At 39.3% G+C, this 19,377-nt stretch overlaps 1 protein-coding gene across 3 annotated transcripts in view; it reads left to right on the top strand.

Annotated features, from left to right (window-relative positions):
- The window catches only part of adam12 (ADAM metallopeptidase domain 12), a 355,264-nt gene that overhangs the window by 176,707 nt on the left and 159,180 nt on the right, over nucleotides 1-19,377 (top strand). For all 3 annotated transcript variants that reach the window (XM_008106757.3, XM_062976054.1, XM_062976055.1), the window contains exon 4: nucleotides 18,260-18,338. In XM_008106757.3, coding sequence (XP_008104964.1) covers nucleotides 18,260-18,338 — 79 coding nt within the window. The remainder of the gene's footprint in view (nucleotides 1-18,259; nucleotides 18,339-19,377) is intronic.

Genomic DNA, 19,377 nt, shown 5'->3' with positions numbered 1-19,377 from the left:
TGACCTGATAGCCCTGTTCGACTGCATGATATACTCTAGCACATCAATTTCTAATTTGTTGAAAATTAATGATATTACTTATCCTGATACAATGTATGTGCAAAACTCTTTTACATTCATTACCGAAGGCTGATAATTTACTGGCATACTGTGATATCCTTTTAGTCCCACTCATAATGCAATTTCTACTCCGACATTACAAGGGGATCAAAGAGGCATGATAAAATATCCTTAAGCAGCAGTTTTCATGGAATATTATGCTGTTAGAAATATGGCAAAAATGAGATGTTTAATTCTGGTGGAAAGAACGCTACCAGAGTCTGTGATCTCAATAAGAATATAATTCTTAATAGTTATATTAATATAAAATGGACATCTCAAGTGGGAAAGATTCTGGAAGCATTTTGAATGCCTTTAGATAAGTGAATAGAAATTAATATAACATGCAGCAATGGTATGTAAATGCACATTTTTCAGTGCAGATGCATGAAAAACCTGTTGCCATCCTTCCATAATTCTTTAGATTGTAACAAGAAAAAAGGGTGTAAAAAAGTACAGTTTCTGGATATTTATGTATTACATGGATACAGTAGAGTCTCACTTATCTAACACTCGCTTATCCAATGTTCTGGATTATCCAACGCATTTTTGTAGTCAATATTTTCAATATATCATGATATTTTGGTGCTAAATTCGTAAATACAGTAATTACTACATAGCATTACTGTGTATTGAACTACTTTTTCTGTAAAATTTGTTGTATAACATGATGTTTTGGTGCTTAATTTGTAAAATCATAACCTAATGTTTGATGTTTAATAGGCTTTTCCTTAATCTCTCCTTATTATCCAACATATTCGCTTATCCAACGTTCTGCCGGCCCGTTTACGTTGGATAAGCGAGACTCTACTGTATATAGTAGCAGATTGTAAGCTAGAGAGTATACCCCAGATCTCTAAACTAGTTGCATTTTTTCCTTTTTGCTGCAAGTTCTTTCCTTTCAGATGTGCTAATCTTTGGAGCTCACATAGGGCTTAGAGCAAGAGCCAATTCAATTGTAATAATACATGATAGTTGGTAGTTGTTCAAGTGGGACTCTGAAATAAGGAATTAATGAGATGGTGGGAGGTTATGGTCAGCAGTTTGTCTTGTTGATGCTACTGACTGGCACATCTTAGTTGCTACTCTGATCTTTAAATTGTTGAAAGTAATAACACCCAAAGAAGCTCTCATGCACCAGGAGACAAAATTGTACATCATAATTCCTCCAGGTCTTCTAAGGTCAACTTTGTTCAGTTTTTCAGAGATGTCCTCTTTTTTCTAATGCTTTCCAGTACAGCCAACCCTTCATATCCATGGATTCTGTGTCCATCCATGACTTTAAACTTTTTTAAAAATCCCAAAAAGCAAACCTACATTTTGCCGTTGTATATAAGAGGCACTATTGGTGTCCATGGGTGTCCAAAGGTGGTCCTGGAACAAAGCCATTGGTGTTCATGTGTGGTCCTAGAACCAAACCCATCAGATGCCAAGGGGGCCTCTGTATTATTTTTATAAATATTAGAGTTTGGGTGATTGCTTCTAGTGTTATGATATCCATCCAGTCATTTAAAGGCATAGCGAATGAAAAGAGAAGTCTATACCTGTGCTCACTACATCATTGCGAGGCAATGTTGATGTTATTGAATGGCACCTCCCATTATAGCATATCATTGGCTGTGCTGACTAGAACCAATAAGAGTTGTCATTAAACAACATTTGGAGAACCCATGTTGCCCACTTCTGATTTATGAATTCCAACAACTAAAATCTAGGCATATCCTGCATATCAAATTATATGGCTTTTACCTTCTTAGGCTGGATCTACGCTGCCCTATATCCTAGGATCTGATCCCAGATATGAACTGGTTTATATGAGTCTATACTGCCAGATAATCTAGGATAATTAATCAGATATCTGGGATCAGATCCTGGGATATAGGGCAGTGTGTGGCCTTAGCCATTTATTGCTGATCATAGGTTTGATGGATTTGATGAGGGCTGGGCTTTAGCACAGCTGGTTAATCAACAGCTGCAATTAATTTTACCAATAGAAAGGTTAGCAGTTCGAAGCCCGTGTCAGGGTGAGTGCCCAACCTTCAGACCAGCTCACTGTCCACCTAAGCAGTTCAAAGACAGCCATGAGTTGATAAATTAGGTACTGCTTAAGTGAGGAGTTTTTTTATGGCACCATAAAAAGGAAATACCAAAAATTCCCAGCATCAAAGAAAGGAGAAAGTCTGTGATCATGGGCTCTTCGACATGGAGAATGGAGTGACCCCCTATGGCCGGAATCGAGCACAACCTCCAGGACGCTGAAGAAGGGAAATGCCTATAAATCTATCTGTTGTTGGTCTTGTCTGCATATTGGCATTGAAGTTTGCCGTATATGTGTTCTGCGATCCACCCTGAATACCCTTCGGGGTGAGAAGGGCGGAATATAAATGCTGCAAATAAATGAATAAATACATTGATTTTGTTTTGTTAAGCAGCTAACTCCACTGCCATTCTACAGAGGTGAGTGCTACATTCTAAACCAATCCCCAATATACACTATGCATATACTTTGAGCTACAAGTCTCATCATCTCTATTTGCTCCTCTAGTTTGGATAATAGACGTAATACAAAATATCCAAAAAATGACCAAGACTGTCCTTTACTATGGAGCAGTCCCATTTAATTAGTGTAACCATGATGATGATGATGAGGATGATGATATTATCTATACATATAAAAGGCTTTTCGCATTGCAGCAACGCACAAAACAGCAAAACCCAAAAACCCCCAAACTAGAAAATTTATAACACAATCCATCATCCCCGCATCAAGTAAGATAGAACACAATTACACAAAAAACACAATCACAACACCAACAAAAGGCCAAAAACCGCAACAGGCGATATGCGCATGCGCACAAACACAATCCTCCGAACATTTCAACATACTGCATCTCTTTATCAATTCCATTTTAGTTTGATTACACATAGTTTGGAATAAGTACCGCTGAGCAAGTGAAGAATATCATTAGTCTTTTGAAACAGGGTTGAAAAATTCTAAGAATCAACATAATTTTATATGCAAAATCTACTGGGATGTCTGTGATTTTCAACAAACACATGTCTTGTTAAAGACAAAAAGCTATTGGGTTCAAATTCATATTGACATAGAAAGAAATTAAAAATTAGTATTCAATTAGAAAACTGAACTTTACTTTTTGGGGTGGATGGGTAATCAACTAGAAAGGAGGTATGGAAGTATATGACAGCAGCTGGAAGAGTACTTTATGCTCAGAAAATGGAAGAGTGATTTATTGACTACTAAAGAAGAGTTGTTATTAAAACTCATTGAGCAGAAAGAAAGAAATTGTCTATTTTAATTAAAGAATAATCATTAGAAACATTTTTAATGATTGGCATTTGAGGGGGAGGATGGTGATTTGATTACTGTGGGTTTTGTTAACTATGAGTGAAATGAATTGATGAAGTGTAATTTATAGATTAAATAGTGAGAAGTGGGATTTTAAGATTTAAAATGTAGCTACAGAAAAGATAATTGGAACCCATTCCTCTTTCTTTCATTTTTTAGTCGTAGCATTTGTTCTGTGTCTGAGTAGTTTAGATTTATTTTTTGTAAGTAGTAAGTTTCATACAATGTCTTTTTCCTAGCATTTAACAACTAAAGATATCTTATGCTGTCCACTCCAATAGCAAATATATACAGGACTTGCTTTTGAGCTTGTGTAGGATTGTGTTGTAACAAAGCTATTCATATTTTTCATTGTGTGAAGCCAGTTTATTTGCAAATGTGCTTTCAACATTTTCACAAGGAGCTGTGAGTTTAATGTTGTATTGTGTAATGTATGTGTGATGATTCATCACCCCCAGTTATAATGAACTGGATTCAATATTAATCATGGCTAAAGTAAATTCACTTAAATCCAAGGAAAATTTTAATCATGACTAATTTAAATACCATTGATTGCAGTGATGCTGTTGAAAGCATAATGAAATCTAAATTAAATATATTTACTGCATACACCCTCTGGATTGAACAAATTGTTTCCATAATACCTGTCTCATGAACATCCAGTACTCATCATGAAAGGTGTGGATCTATTTTGTGCAAATTTTTTGCATATCTCATATGGATAAGGTAGATTGCGTGTAAACCCAGCCCTTTGTCACAGTTGATCCTTCCCTGATACTTCACTCATTGTTCCATTCTCTGAGATTTCCTATGGATCTTTGGCATTATTATATGAGCTTGATTTCTAAAACATAAAACGTACTCCAGCTATTTTCTCTTTGAATTATGAAAAATATAAAGCAACCCAGGAAGGAGTTGCTTCAAGCATTAACAGTATGAAAGCATAAAAAGGTTGAGAGTGTGCTTTCTCCACTGCTTTAAAACATTTTATTTTATAAATCTCCTTCTCTCCTCAAATGATATTTAAGTATGCACAGCAGTATCTTGACTTAAGGGTTTAATTTGTCCCATGACTGAGCTCTTAACTCAAAATGCTATTATCTCAAAGCAATTTTCCTCATTGAAATGCTATTAATCAGTTCTGGGGGCCCCCAAACCCCCCTCCCCATTTTTGTTGTCACGTATTTTTAAATAAGAAAATGTACATTATAAATAACAAAATAATGACACATAAAATGTTTCTAATCATTTTAATGTATTTTATTATTCTGCTTTAAATGTTCATTTTAATTTTATATATATTTTTAAGCCATCAAATAGCTGCCTGTGTGTAGAACTGCCTTGAGTCCCCACAGGGGTTGAGAAAGACGGGATAGAAATGTCATAAATAAATAAATAAATACATAAATACAAAAAACATTATAGACTATCTGTTATGAAAATTGGTAAGGGAAAAATGTTCAGAGATAGGCAGTGCTTGATTCCATCTAGCCATTGTGACAAGGAAGCACACGAGTAAGAAAATGTGTGTTGGCCAGTATAATAGCAAGGTAAAACACCAAGGCAAAACAAAGCATCATTTTCTTCATACTATACTCATTCCAGCCTCTCTCCCTCTCTTGCTGTCTCTCCCTCTCTATCTTCACAAAGCCAAACATACCAGAAATAAAAACCACACAAACTGAATTAACCCAAAGTTCCTCAAAGCAAAGCAGACAGCAGTCTTCCAAAGCAGACAACAGAATAGTAGGCAGCAATCTTCCAAAGTGGAGAAGAGCACATAGGCCCGGTTTGTCATGGACGCCGCTGAAGCCCCCGCCTCGGGCGCAGTGCCTTTCTGGGCGCATCCGAGGCGGCGGCGGCGACCACTGGGTTGCTCGCCGCAGAACCAGGAAGTATTTTTGTATTCTTGTGTTATTTCGTGAGATCTCGCGGAAATTTCGCAAGATCTTGTGAGAATAGAAACTACTTCCAGGTTTTGCAGTGAGTGACTCAGTGGTAAGTTTGGGATGGAGGGGTGCAATTTCAGGTGGGGGGCGTGCAGCCCTAGATTGGCTTACCACCTCGAAAAACCTAGGGCCACTCCTGCATGGCACACAGGCAGAGGCATGAGGTACAGGGGCTGCTCCCTTGAAGCCCTGTACTCTCATGTGAGTGCTCTCTCTGGCTGCTCATAGGTTAAAAAGATGTTTGTAAGTTAAAAGGAAACCCGAGCCAAGCAGTGGCTCACAAGTCAAAAAGTTTATTAGTAGGGACGCTCGTAAGTAGAGGTTCCAGTGTACAGTGTTCCCTCATTACTTCACGGTTCATTTTTCGCGGATTCGCTGCTTCACAGTTTTTCAATAAACTCTAAAAGAATATTATAAATCATAAAAAAATACAATTTACAGCCTAAGGAAGGGAGGAAGGAGAAGCTGAAGAGAGAAAAAAGGAGCCCAAGTGGCAACGGGAGGAGGAGGCAATTTATCAACACACGATTGGTTGATAAAGACTTAAAATAGTGTAAAAATTTATACTAAAATAATGTATAAATATTAAAATAAATATAGTGTCCCTACTTCGCGGATTTTCACTTATTGCGGGTAGTCCTGGAACATAACCCCCACGATAAGTGAAGTCAATTGCTTAGGGTTGTTTTTTTTACCTTTTTCATTGCAATATTGTATTTCTTTTCCTTGGAAATCCACTGGTATGTTAAAAGATAGAGTATTTTAAAGTGGAGACATTGAGTGGGGAAGTGTCCAAAGGCATTTTTAGTCACGTTGGATACTTAAACAGGAGGAAAGAATACGTGTTTCGAAAATATGCAGTAATAGTATGAATCTCATGACATTTGATGCAGCTGCATAGGAACCCCATTATTGTGCTTCCACCATTCTTTATATTGTAACGAAAAACAAAACCTGGAAGATTTTTCTACTAAATATTCACAGATGTTCCTAGTGAGGTAACTGTTGTGTATAGTAGCATTGTTTGCTTCAATTCCATAAAATTATAAAGATCACTCTCTATTAATAAAATAGAGACATCTCTATTGCAAAGGTTGCCAGGTGAAATAAGGATATATTTATTACTTGTATAAAAGATGGAATTTCAATAAGTTGTGGAATCATTATCTACTGAAATTCCCCCATTGACACAAACATTAAAGCTACAGGAGCCCTGTCCTTTATTTTGTCTGGCAATCATAACATGGTCTATATGAGATGTTATAGCATCTTACCTTGCTGTAGTATCAACAAGCAGACATTATATTAACATTGCTTTAAAAGTAATATACATCTTTTCCCCCTCTGATCTGGAACAAGCTCAAAAGATTCATGTCAACCTATTTTCAAAACTGAGTTTATTTTTTGGTAGCTTAGCTAAATACTATATAGTATAATTATAGTTTTTACTTAAGTGTAAACACCATAGTTGCAATGACTATTTCCTCATAAGTGCAGATAGCAAAAATTTCACCGTCCTTGCCTAACTTAGAGAATAGAATCATAGAGTTGGAAGAGACCTCATGAGCCATCCAATCCACACCCCCTGCCAAGAAGCAGGAAAACCGCATTCAAAGCACACCTGACAGATGGCCATCCAGCCTCTGCTTAAAAGCCTCCAAAGAAGGAGCCTCCACCACACTCTGGGGCAGAGAGTTCCATTGCTGAACATCTCTCACAGTGAGGAAGTTCTTCCTAATGTTCAGGTGGAATCTCCTTCCCTGTAGTTTGAAGCCATGTCCTAGTTTGCAGGGCAGCAGAAAACAAGCTTGCTCCCTCCTCCCTATGACTTCCCATCACATATTTATACATGGCTATCATGTCTCCTCTCAGCCTTCTCTTCTGCAGGCTAAACATGCCCAGCTTTTTCAGCCGCTCCTCATAGGGCTTGTTCTCCAGACCCTTGATCATTTTACTCACCCTCCTCTGGACACATTCCAGTTTATCAACATCTCCTAACAATTGAGGTGCCCAGAATTGGACACAGTGTTCCAGGTATTGTCTGAGCAAGCCGGAATAGAGGGGTAGCATGCCTTCCTGGATCTAGACCAGGGGTTCCCAAACTAAGGCCCGGGGGCCGGATACGGCCCATCAAAGCCATTTATCCGGCCCCCACAGCACAAGGGCAGAAGGTGGTTGGGCTAAATGACCCAAGGGGTCTCTTCTTCTCTTACAACCACCACCATCATCATCATCATCATCATTATGGCTGTGTGGCCATCTGTCAGGGGTGCTTTGCTTGTGCTTTTGGTGCACAAAGGCAGAAGGGGATTGGACTAAATGGCCCAAGGGGTCTCTTCCAACCCTCTTTATTATTATTATTATTATTATTATTATTATTATTATTATTATTATTATTATTATCATTGAGGCTGGGTGGCCATCTGTCAGGGGTGCTTTGGTTGTGCTTTTGGTGCACAAAAGCAGAAGGGGGTTGGACTCAATGGCCCAAAGCATCTCTTCCAACCCTCTTTATTATTATTATTATTATTATTAGTAGTAGTAGTAGTAGTAGTAGTATTAACATTGAGGCTGGGTGGCCATCTGTCAGGGGTGCTTTGCTTGTGCTTTCGGTGCACAAAGGCAGAAGGGGGTTGGACTCAATGGCCCAAAGCATCTCCTCCAACCCTCTTTTGTTGTTGTTGTTGTTGTTGTTGTTGTTGTTACTATTATTACTATAGTCCAGCCCTCCAACTGTCTGAAGGATCGTGAACTGGCCCCCTGTTTAAAAAGTTTGGGGACCCCTGATCTAGACACTATATTCCTATTTATGCAGGCCAAAATCCCATTGGCGCTTTTTTTTTTTTTTTTTTTTGCCACCGCGTGACATTGTTGGCTCATGTTTAACTTGTTATCCATGAGATACATAGGAGTGTGGCTATGTAATTCATTCATAACATCCATCCAGGAGTTTGGTCTAAGAAAATAATTCGAAGTGAGGACTGGAGAAGACGTTGCTATCCAGACAATGTTGGAATGTATCTCCCATCAGCTCTAGCCACTCTTTCTAGTCAATAGAAAGCTATTTCACACTAATATCTGGAGAGTCACACATTCCTCATATCAACATCTAGAGGGCCACACATTAGAGCTAGGAAATGAAGACAAACCCTCTTGACTTGTGGAAATAGCTTTGTGTTAGCAACTATTACTAGCAACAATTGACTTTGGTGGAGGTGGCATGTAAGAGAAGAGAATAAATTCTCAAATAGGAAGTTGTGGACATAGGTTTGCAGTGTTTGTTTGGAGAATGAGAAGAAAAATGGATCACCATTCTTATTTGAACAGAACTCAATCAGATCTGCCATCCAGTCTACAGAAGTTACATTATTAATCAATATTATTTTTTCTTTAAAAGACACCTTACAGGAAATAAACCATTTTCGTCATACTAGAAGCAAACTAGAGTATAACCACAAGGCCTTTATCAAATATATTCTAAAATAAATTGTTGTGTATAGTTTCCAATCTACAGAAGTGTTCAAGTGGCATGGGGCTTTGCACATATGTAAAGCAAATCAGAAAAATCATTTCTGTGGCTGTCATTCTTAAAATGAGACCGATTGGGCTAATAGTTTGAACTGTGACATCTGTGATGCATTCCGTTTTGCCAATTGCACAGCAGACGTACAGCCAGTTTTAAAGTGCAAGCCTAAGGGGAGTCTATTTTGTGCTTTATTTATGCTGGCATAATGGTCTGTAATGCAACGTTTGCAGGAGGCATAAAATGTTTTTACTTTTAGAAGAGCAAGCTGCTTTGCTGCTCCTTAAGAGAACACAAAGTAGCCTTTTTTCCTGATAACATCTTCTTTTGACTTCCCATCTATTGCTGTGGCACTCTGGCCGTTTTGTTCTGGCTGCCACTTGTTATTTCTACAGGCATTGCTATGCTGTTTAAAAATTGGAGATAAAAGCATTATTTACTTTAAAATTGCCTCTGTTTTAAAACTCTTTTTGATTATACATTTCTTTCAAATATTGGTGCAAATTAATGTTGTACCTGACTTAGGCATATCAGAAACTGCAATCTTTCATTGATTTGGTCAAATCCTGAGGAAAGGATCAAATGTTATGTTGCACTGAAAATGGATTCAAACAAATGAAACTAACAGCATTCAACTTCTATTTAAATCACTGAGGGTGCTTCCAGACAGGCATTTATCCCGGAAACATTCGGGTTTAAAAAACACAAACGTTCCTGGGTGCCTCTCCACACACACCACAGAAAGCCTGTGTTTTCTGGAGTGGGTACCCAGACACTGTAACCCCCTCCCCCAAAGCCCTTTAAAAAGTAAAAAAAAACTTACTGGGCCTCCATTACAGTGTTCCTACAGCTCTCCTGGCATGTAGCAATGATGTGCCAGAAGAGCAGGGGGGATGAGCGATTTTCCTTCTCCCCCCCCCCCCCCCCCCCGCGGCTCTCCTGGCGCATCCTTGTTATGTGCCAGGAGAACTGCAGGAACACTGTAAAGAAGGCCTGGTGAGTTTTTACTTTTTAAAGGTGTTTGGGGGGCTTTTGGGGAAGGGGTAGATGTCTTCGCAGTTTTCTGAGTTAATTTAGTCCAGACAGCAGGAGTAGTGGGTTTATCCTGTGCCTTCCTGGAAGGCGCAGTATAAACCTACTATCAAATAAATTTGCTATAAACTAGGGTGAATTAATTAGTGTTTTCCAAAAATGTCATCTGGACAGCCCCCTTTTTGTTGCGGGAAGTCCTGCATTAAAGGGGCTGTCTGGATGACCCTGAGAAACTAGTGATAACTCAGTTGACATCGATTTTTCTTCAATTTAAGTGTAAAAAACCTGCATCCAACCCAAAATATGTAGGGTTTTTTCCCCTCCTTTTTCATAACTGCTGCACTGAGTTAATAAAAAGCCAGTGTTAGGAAGAAAAAAGTACACACAAAAGCTACTACTACCTTGAGTAAGAAGCTGCTGTTTTTCTTAAGAACATACTCCTCAAGCTTGCAGCATAATTTGGGCCAGATCTATACTGACCGATTATCCTGGGTCTCATCTGATGTGACAAAGGCCAAATTGGCCTCAGAATGGTTTACGGAGCATTACATTCCTCAGCTGCTGTGAAGGCAGGAGGGGGTCTTCACCCATTTTGGCATCTCAGAATGGTGGCCACTCTTACCATCCCCTCCTATTCTCCTTGTGATGGTGACCTCCGGCTGCAACATGGCTCCTGTCAGTCTTTGTCACTTGGACTAACATTAGCCCGAGCACCAGAACAATGAGGGAGAGCGGAGAAGGAATCACTCCTTTTCTACCCACCCTCTCTTCCCTGATTGCCTCATTGTACCAGTGATGAACAACTGGCAGGAGCCATATCGTAGCTAGACACAACCATGAAAGGGAGAATGGAAAGTACCAGTAAGTGCCATCCCATGTCCCTGGGCTGCTTCATAACCATTGTAGCCGGTTATGTCTCTAAACTGGCCCAGCTATTTACATAAGCTCAAAGTCATGGGTTGCTCTAAATTCTAGGGCAGAATTCAGAGCACTTTGCAACTTTGATTAATGCAGGTTAAGAGCGCTTCTAGACAGCATCAAAATGCAAGTTGAAAAAGTAGTGCAAAAAATCCTGGGACCTGTTAGTTCCAGCAAATGCTCCCCCGCCGTCCTTATGTCTTCCTTTGAAGTGGATTTTACAAGTACAAAAGATTGAGGGGGGACGGGGAACATTGGTGGAAGTTTAAAAAATCTCTGAGATGCACTGGACCTCATATGCGCTCATGAGATCCCAATGTACATGCAAGCAGATTTCTCATTTTCTCTCTTCACCCAATTATAAATTCAAGCTCTGTTTAATATTACAGTAGAGTCTCACTTATCCAACACTCGCTTATCCAACGTTCTGGATTAACACATTTTTGTAGTCAATGTTTTCAATACATCGTGATATTTTGGTGCTAAATTCATAAAAACAGTAATTACTACGTAGCATTACTGCGTATTGAACTACTTTTTCTGTCAAATTTGTTGTATAACATGATGTTTTTGTGCTTAATTTGTAAAATCATAACCTAATTTGATGTTTAATAGGCTTTTCCTTAATCTCTCCTTATTATCCAAGATATTCGCTTATCCAACGTTCTGCCGGCCCGTTTACGTTGGATAAGTGAGACTCTACTGTATAAACATTAGAAGAAAGGAGTGGTTGCATGCAGAGGCGGCCCTAGGTTTTTTTGCTATGTAAGCAAACCTAGGGCCGCCCCCCCCCCCCGAAATTACGCCCCCCCAACATACTGGCGGCGGCAGCAGTGTGCTCTCCAGCCGCGGAACTACGAGGACCTCCAGGAAGGCCTCGCTTTCTCATGAGATTTCACGAAATCTTGCAGAAATCTCACAATATTTTGCGAAATCTTGCGAAAAGAGCGAGGACTTCCTCGTTCTGCGGTGAGCGACCCAATGGTTGCCCCCACTGCTGCCGCCACCACTGCCTAGAGAGTACCCCCCAAGGGCTGAGCCCCAAGCGGTGGCTTCAACAGCCTCCATGATGAACTGGCCCTGGTTGCATGCAATTCTAATTGCTTTCCAGCTGTGCTTAGATTGAGCCACTTGTGTGTCTGTGGCTCCATTTGTTTACAACCCTGATCAGCTGTTTCCGGCTTTTAAAATATGCACATGTGCTGAAGCAGTCCACACAGGGGGCTCAGAAGGAAGTCACATATTTCGCATGACTGCAGGGATATATAGTCATGTGAAGGTGCACACTTTTGGAGCAGAATAGGGTTTTAAGTGCACTTTTTAAACACGTGCTTTCAATTTTGCCTGTAGTTTCCCCAAATGTCATTTAGCCACCCTCCTCTCTTCGGGTTTTACTTCATGTGTAGAAGGGCCCTAAGGTGGTCTTGCCCCATTTTACCCTGGATGAGCTCTGTACATAGTTTGGCTCTTCACATTAAGTGGTCAATGTAAATGTGCCCTTGGTCTTAGCCCTGATTATATACAACCTATGAACACATGCATGCACACAGAATCTTTTGTTTAAAAGCGAAAAATTCTAGAGATGGTAAACATCATATGTTAAAGGCCTTTCACAGTTTGGGCCTGAAGCTACAGCACATTCTTGAGAGTCACAAAGCTTGCTAGGCTGGGTATTAGCAATTATAGTCAGATAACTTACTCAACAATATGGATGCCATTGCTGAAACGGCTATGTTGCATTATTTTGAGTTATCACTTTCCTTCTGAAACACACGCATAGTTAGATGGTAAGTGAGAGTCATTTGGGAAGATATGCCCTTTCCCCTAAACCTGGTGATAAATCATATTATGGATTCTGAAGTGTGAAGGAATGATGTTGCTGTCAATTGCTTCTTCAATTACATTGATTCAATTACATTAAGAAGATTGCCATCAAAGCTGGTTTACTCCTTTGTTTTTATTTCCTATAATTGGGAGGGCTGGGTTGTAGAAAATCTGTACATCAGTTCACTAAATTACATCTCTTTCCAAATAGGAACAAACTGTATAATGGAAAAAAATGTCAAATATTGTGTTTGATTAGTTAATCATGAGTGCTGTTGTGTGACCTTCACATACATGCACCTTGCCTTCATTCGGAACTTGTGTGCTTGTTACACTTTTTTGTTGATAACCTTTCAAAAAAGTGCTCACACATAGCTTGTAATCTCCTGTTATCACCACTAAGTGTTTATTCCACTAGGCAGCTTTTAAAGTATTAGACATTTTCATAGGAGGAGATAACAGCTTTCTCTGACAAAAATAAAATTTAAAAAATGGGCTAGCCTAGAGGCATACGTTGTAGAGTACCCAGCCTTTTCATTTAGTTGTCACAGCAATATTAGAAACCCATAGAACAAGAATGAAGGGGAAATGCATGGCTAAAGGGAAAGAGAATAATTTATTTGAAATAAAATCCTAAGTTGTACTCTGGTAAACAACTTTACCAAAAATAAAAAATACGTATATCAAAGAGTGCTTTTATCATTGTATCTATATTTTATCATTCCCTTTTCAAAGTCCCTATTATCGCTACAATTTAGGATTAAAATGAAAGACTGATGCAATTACCAAAGGTAAATTGACCATAATTGTGGCATATATCAAAGAACAGCCTGAAATTCTTATTTTGATCTCAATTGGGATAGACCTGTTGAGTTACTGGAATTGACCTAAGTGTTGATTCATCATTCAGTAATTGATTAAATGGGTCTATTTTAGTGGGACTATCAGTAGGATTCAGGCCATAATGATGTCTAGTTAGACTAGATACTGCAGCTCTGGAAATATGCCTAGTGTTTTTTTATGTTTTTTAAGCAGTACAGCCAGATTGAGCTGGATTCAACTATCAAATCTGTAAAACACACTGGCCAAAATCCTGTGTAATTGCTGGTGGGGTAGAAATTGACATGAGTGTACCTCTACTGGGCTGCTTCTGGCCGTACAACCCTAGCTTAAAGGCATCAGATGTGCTCTCAATCAATAGCCATGAGAGCAAAGAGTTCCCTGGCAACATTTGACGGCAGTCACGCAGCCCAGGAAAAGGAACAGCCATCTCCCTCCTGGGAAAATTAGTTTGTGCTTGTTGACTCTGGATCTTTCTATTTTCAAAGAACATGAGTCAGAAAACATATGGGTTTATTATTTTTGTGAAGCATAAGCCCTGATTGAGCATCTTTAGTGGTAGGGGAACCTCCTGACCTTCTGATACTCTGGTAATAAAGGAACTGGTCTCATGCCATATGTTCTGCCCCCATGCTATCTTAACTAAGAAGGTGAACTGCCTGCGCAGAGAACAGATCAGAAACTATATAGTTGAATCAAACAGGAATTTATTAATTGACAAGAATTTTATACTTTTGTCAGAACCCTGGCAGCTGGGCACCAATAACCTTACACAGAGGCCAGTCTCTATCTAATATCTTTATTAAAGAAATATATAAAATCAATAAAAACAAGTGAAGAATATAGTTCAGAAACAGACCTTTCAAAAGAGGTCAAATATAGTCCAAAAATGTACTGTCCAATAAATGATATTAGAGTTCAAAGTTTTAATCCACTTGACCGAAACACACACTCTTGCCAAGCAATAGTGTGGGGAAATGTCAGAGTCTTAGAAGTCCATTGAAACTTGACAACAAGGCTGGAAATAAACTTGATTCTTGGCTAGGTCCGTGACTGGAGACAAGGCAAAACGTGAAGCATGGAGCAGGGTCCGTAGTTAAACAGCAAGGCTGGGCAAGGCTTGAAACTCGATCCGGGAAGCAAGGAACTGGAATTACGAAGTCCACACACGATCTCTCTCCTGAAGCTGATCAATTGACTCCGCAAGGAATCTCTCGCGCCAAACCCCTATATTGGGTCTCGTTTTCCTGCCAACAATCTCTTTCCCTAGAGAACGAGAAGCGAAACCCAACTCTGTCCAGATGCAAGACTCCTTAGAATTTCCCAAGGGAAGCAGTCCTAATCAGCCATTTCTTTGGCAGCGATTCTTAGACTTCTCCGATTAGCTTCTCTGACTCCCCTGTCTTTAGAATAAGATTCCTTCCTGGGAAACGGAGGGGAGTACTGCCCAAGGCCTGGTTTACTGAATTCTTGAGAGCAAACGTCAACATCCGGCAGGTGAAGAGACTCCAGCTCTTGTTGAACCAGTGAAAACCCCATGTTTTCATCTTCATCTGCCACAATAGTACTAGGAACAGGACTACAAGGCCCATGAGGCATCACAACTTTCTCCTGAGACTCACTACAAAGTCTTTATGAGGAGAGGTAAAGTCTTTGAGAGATAGACACGGGTCTGCCTGAACGGAGACTCTTTAATCTTTATTTCTTGTTATTGTCTCTTTCTTGTATGGTGTTCAATAGTCTCTAAGATAGTCTCAATATTTAACTCTAATTGGGTTTGAATACAGCTCATGCAGCCCCAAATAGGCATGCTATTTGTAGACCTTCCAGTCTTTCTCTCTCTTCATCTTCCAATCGCTAAAAGGCTGACACTTCCAGGAACCAGAAATGCTTTACCTGAGCCTCCGTCCCTGAGGGGATCCTTAAATGGGCAGGGTGACAGAGGCTGTGGCCCACAGGTTGAGAACCACTGGTCTACACTGACACCCAGAAACTGCATGAAATATTAATCCCTCTAACTAAAAGGGGCTTAACTAGGGATAAACAGTGAGGGTCTTCATGGGGCACAATACCACATCTGTCTGCATCTGAGGAAGTAAACGTATTTATTTACTATACAGTATTTATACTCTGCCCTTCTCACCTCAAAGGGGATGTAAAAGCAGCTTATATATCATGGCAAAATTAGGATGCATCTGCACTGTAGAATTAGTGTAGTTAACTGTCACAGTTCAATGCTATGGAATCATGGGAGTTCTAACTTTACAAAGTCTTTGGATTTATGTGCCAAGAGCGCTGGTGCCCCCCACCCCCAATTCCAAATCCCAGGACTCCATTCTACATTAATTCTACATTGTAGAATTAATGCAGTTTGACACCACTCTAACTGCCCCGAGTCCATAAAAGCTTATGCTACTAACTTGGTTCTCCTACAACACATATACTATAACCGCACTGCCCTATATCCTAGGACCAGATCCCAGATTGTCTGCTTTGTACTGGATTATATGAGTCTACACTGCCAGATAAACTGGGATCAGTAGATAATCTGGGATCAGATTCTAGGATGTAGGGCAGTGTAGAAGGGACTGCTCTCCTTAGTCCCAACTCCTTATTCCTTTCTTGGAGGAAATATATAGAATAGAATGAAAGTCATCCTTTTTATGTTAAAAAGTAAGGTAAAGTAAAAAGTTATACCAAAATGCTTTTATTTAAATTCCACATACTGAAATGGTATCAGTTTCCATAAACTCTGAAGTACTCACTTTCCAATCACTGTAGGTTGCACTGTGGAGATTACAAATGATTATTGTCAGACTGTGTGTCATTAGGATGCCTTGAAAAGTTAATGATAATGGGGTTTGGAGTTGGTAGTTATGTTCCAATCCTGAATATATTCACTAACATGAATATGAATTTTGAACAGAATCCATTCTTTCAACCTATATTTCTTTTCTTTCCACATATTTGCTAGTCAGTTATTCCTCCACAGAGTCCCTATATTCTTTTTGTTACCAGTTTGACTAAAGGGCACAATGATTTCTCTATAAATACAAATTCTAAATATTGGAAAAGACTAATTTCTACCTCAAGGAAAGTTTGCTGGTAGCTGAAAACTGTAGCAAACATCTGGAGCATAGGGACTAACTTTAATTGGTATATTTAATAAAACAGCATCCCGGGGTTATTTCTGATGGATGGGGGACTCCAAGGAGAAATGTTTCTCCAGGGTTTAGTATCAATAATAGAAGTAGTAGTGATAGTTGCCATTGTCAATCATTCTAGTGCCAAGCTCTTAAAGCAGGATTTTTAAAATTAGTATTACAGAGCAGCATCCTTTTTTGGGTATTATAAAAATTCAAAACATTATCCACTGTTCCTCAACATGTATTTATTTTGGAGTGATAATTGATCATCGTCAGTGATACTTGATATCAAAGTTAAGGCCCAAAAATTAAAATGAACTTTTGGACCTTACCTTCAGTATTAGTTATCAGTGATGATAAGAAAAGGATTTCTGAGGTCCCTTCTACACTGACAGGTAAAATGGACTCAATCCCACACTTGTGTAAAAAAAAAAGAAACGGGCTGCACTTTTTTACATTTTCAAGGACCAGTGATCTTTTCCCCACTGAACCATCCAGCTGCCTTTGGATTAATGTACAGAAACCAAGTCAGTAGAGGGATCAGAAATATAATTGATCTGTTATATATCTCCAAGCATTTTGTCTACCTCTTCAGACTGCGGTAAAACTGAGCAGGCAATCTCTACACAGTCAGGAACTCGGGGATTTATGGAAGCATAGTACAATTAGTGATTTCTCCGAGTTCTACCACATTCATCATATCATATCTACCTTTGTTAAGGCATATGGTTACATGCTCTTGAAGTTCGTTGGCCATCTTTAACCAGGATATCTGTGAATTTTAGGTACAGTGGGAATCATGCTCTGTAGACATTTCCTTGATCATCTGTATTTTTCATAATTTTGCATGCTAAATCAGCATCTTAAAAGTTTGCCTACTAATCATAGAATCATAGAATAGTCAAATGTGGTTTAATTTAAATGTTTGATGGGGGCATCAATAAATATAGTGCGAGTTAACCATTATTGCATTAATGAACAAGTAAGTGTTGCATTTTTTTTAAAAAATCTGCCTTTTGAAATATGTATCTGCCTCGTCCCAGTGGCGAAGTGTGTTAAAGCACTGAGCTGCTGAACTTGCAGACCGAAAGGTCCCAGATTCAAATCTGGGGCGCAGAGTGAGCGCCCGCTGTTAGCTCCAGCTTCTGCCAACCTAGCAGTTCGAAAACATGCCAATGTGAGTAGATCAATAGGTACTGCTCTGGCGGGAAGGTAATAACGGCGCTCCATGCAGTCATGCCGGCCACATGACCTTGGAGGTGTCTACGGACAACGGCGACTCTTCGGCTTAGAAATGGAGATGAGCACCAACCCCCAGAGTCAGACATGACTGGACTTAACGTCAGGGGAAACCTTTACCTTTTTTTATCAGCTACTCTCTATTTTTGCCTGGATATTTGTCTAACAGTCTTGAAACAATAGTTAATTTTATTGCTTACACGTGCTCGCAGACACTCTTAAGCCTTCTGTTCTGCCCTTTCATTTTGTAAAAAGTAAACTGAATTATAATAACATGGCTTTGAAATCATGCCTTAAGATATCCTTTCAATTCTTTCCCCAGTGGCCTTTTTGCTGGAAATTTCACAGAAACACATTATTTGGAAGATGGTACAGGTGCTGTTCTCATGCGAAATTACACGGTAAGATTTGTCACTTGTGCTGAGGGGGGGACGGGATGACGGGGCATATGATCATGAAAAGCACAAGAGAACTGTGCAAATAAAATGGTTAGTCTCTTCTTGATTTTTAGATCACCGTTTAGACTGGTCGTTTTGCTCAAAATGCACATCTGTGGGAAGAAATGCTCCAAGTAATGTGTGACAGGTGGAACGGGGGTTAATGGATAGAATATTTGTGCACTTAAGGCTCTTTGGAAAATGTACCCATTAGAGCTTTTTAACAGCACCTATTGTTGCAAAGAGAAGACATGAAAGCCAGTTTCCGCAATGTGCAAGCTCTCAAAAAGCAATTGCGACAAGGTCCTTGCAGTCTTCAAAATGTAGAAACCAGGTGTCCCCCTTTGATTCTTTGTGGGTTTGAATTAGACCTTGAGAAATATATTATTGGTAGTGACAAGGGAGAAGAGCTTGTGGGACAAAGAATCCCTGTCTTAGCTCATATTTGTTAAAATGATGAGTAGAATCCTCACATGGAACTCAGACTTTCCTTTGATAAATATATCATGCTTCTTTGAAGCCATGACATTTGCTTCTTCCAGCTGTAAGTAAAGCTTCTTAATTAAAACAGCACAGTAGCTGAATTTAATTATTACATTTATCTTTTATCTGTTGATTATATCCAGCTTAACTGGCCTTGCGATCTTAACATTTATCTGTTTGATGTACCAGACGAAGCAGAATGCTTTTTCTTGTCTTCCAATAATAGGCCCAGTAGATAGAATCAAATGGAGTTCTGTGAGGACTGTCATCTTATAGTGGAGTTTTTGGTGTGCATGCTTTTAAATTAACATTTGCAGTGCAATGGCTTCCAATCTTCATCTTAAATCTGAGGATGAACTTTGTAAGCAATTATTCTGTAACTCTGGTAGGCATAATGGTGAAAATGTTGTCTAAATCTCCAGTACTTGAGTTATAACCCACCTTCTTCCCAGAATGGGACCTAAGGCAACTTAGGTAACAGAAAAATTTAAGAAAAACACATATGGTTGAAATATATTCA

This window comes from Anolis carolinensis, chromosome 3 (genome assembly GCF_035594765.1).
Source record: "Anolis carolinensis isolate JA03-04 chromosome 3, rAnoCar3.1.pri, whole genome shotgun sequence".
Lineage (NCBI taxonomy): Eukaryota > Metazoa > Chordata > Lepidosauria > Squamata > Dactyloidae > Anolis > Anolis carolinensis.
The sequence above is the reverse complement of the archived record's forward strand: the minus strand, read 5'-3'. Positions and strand labels throughout refer to the sequence as shown.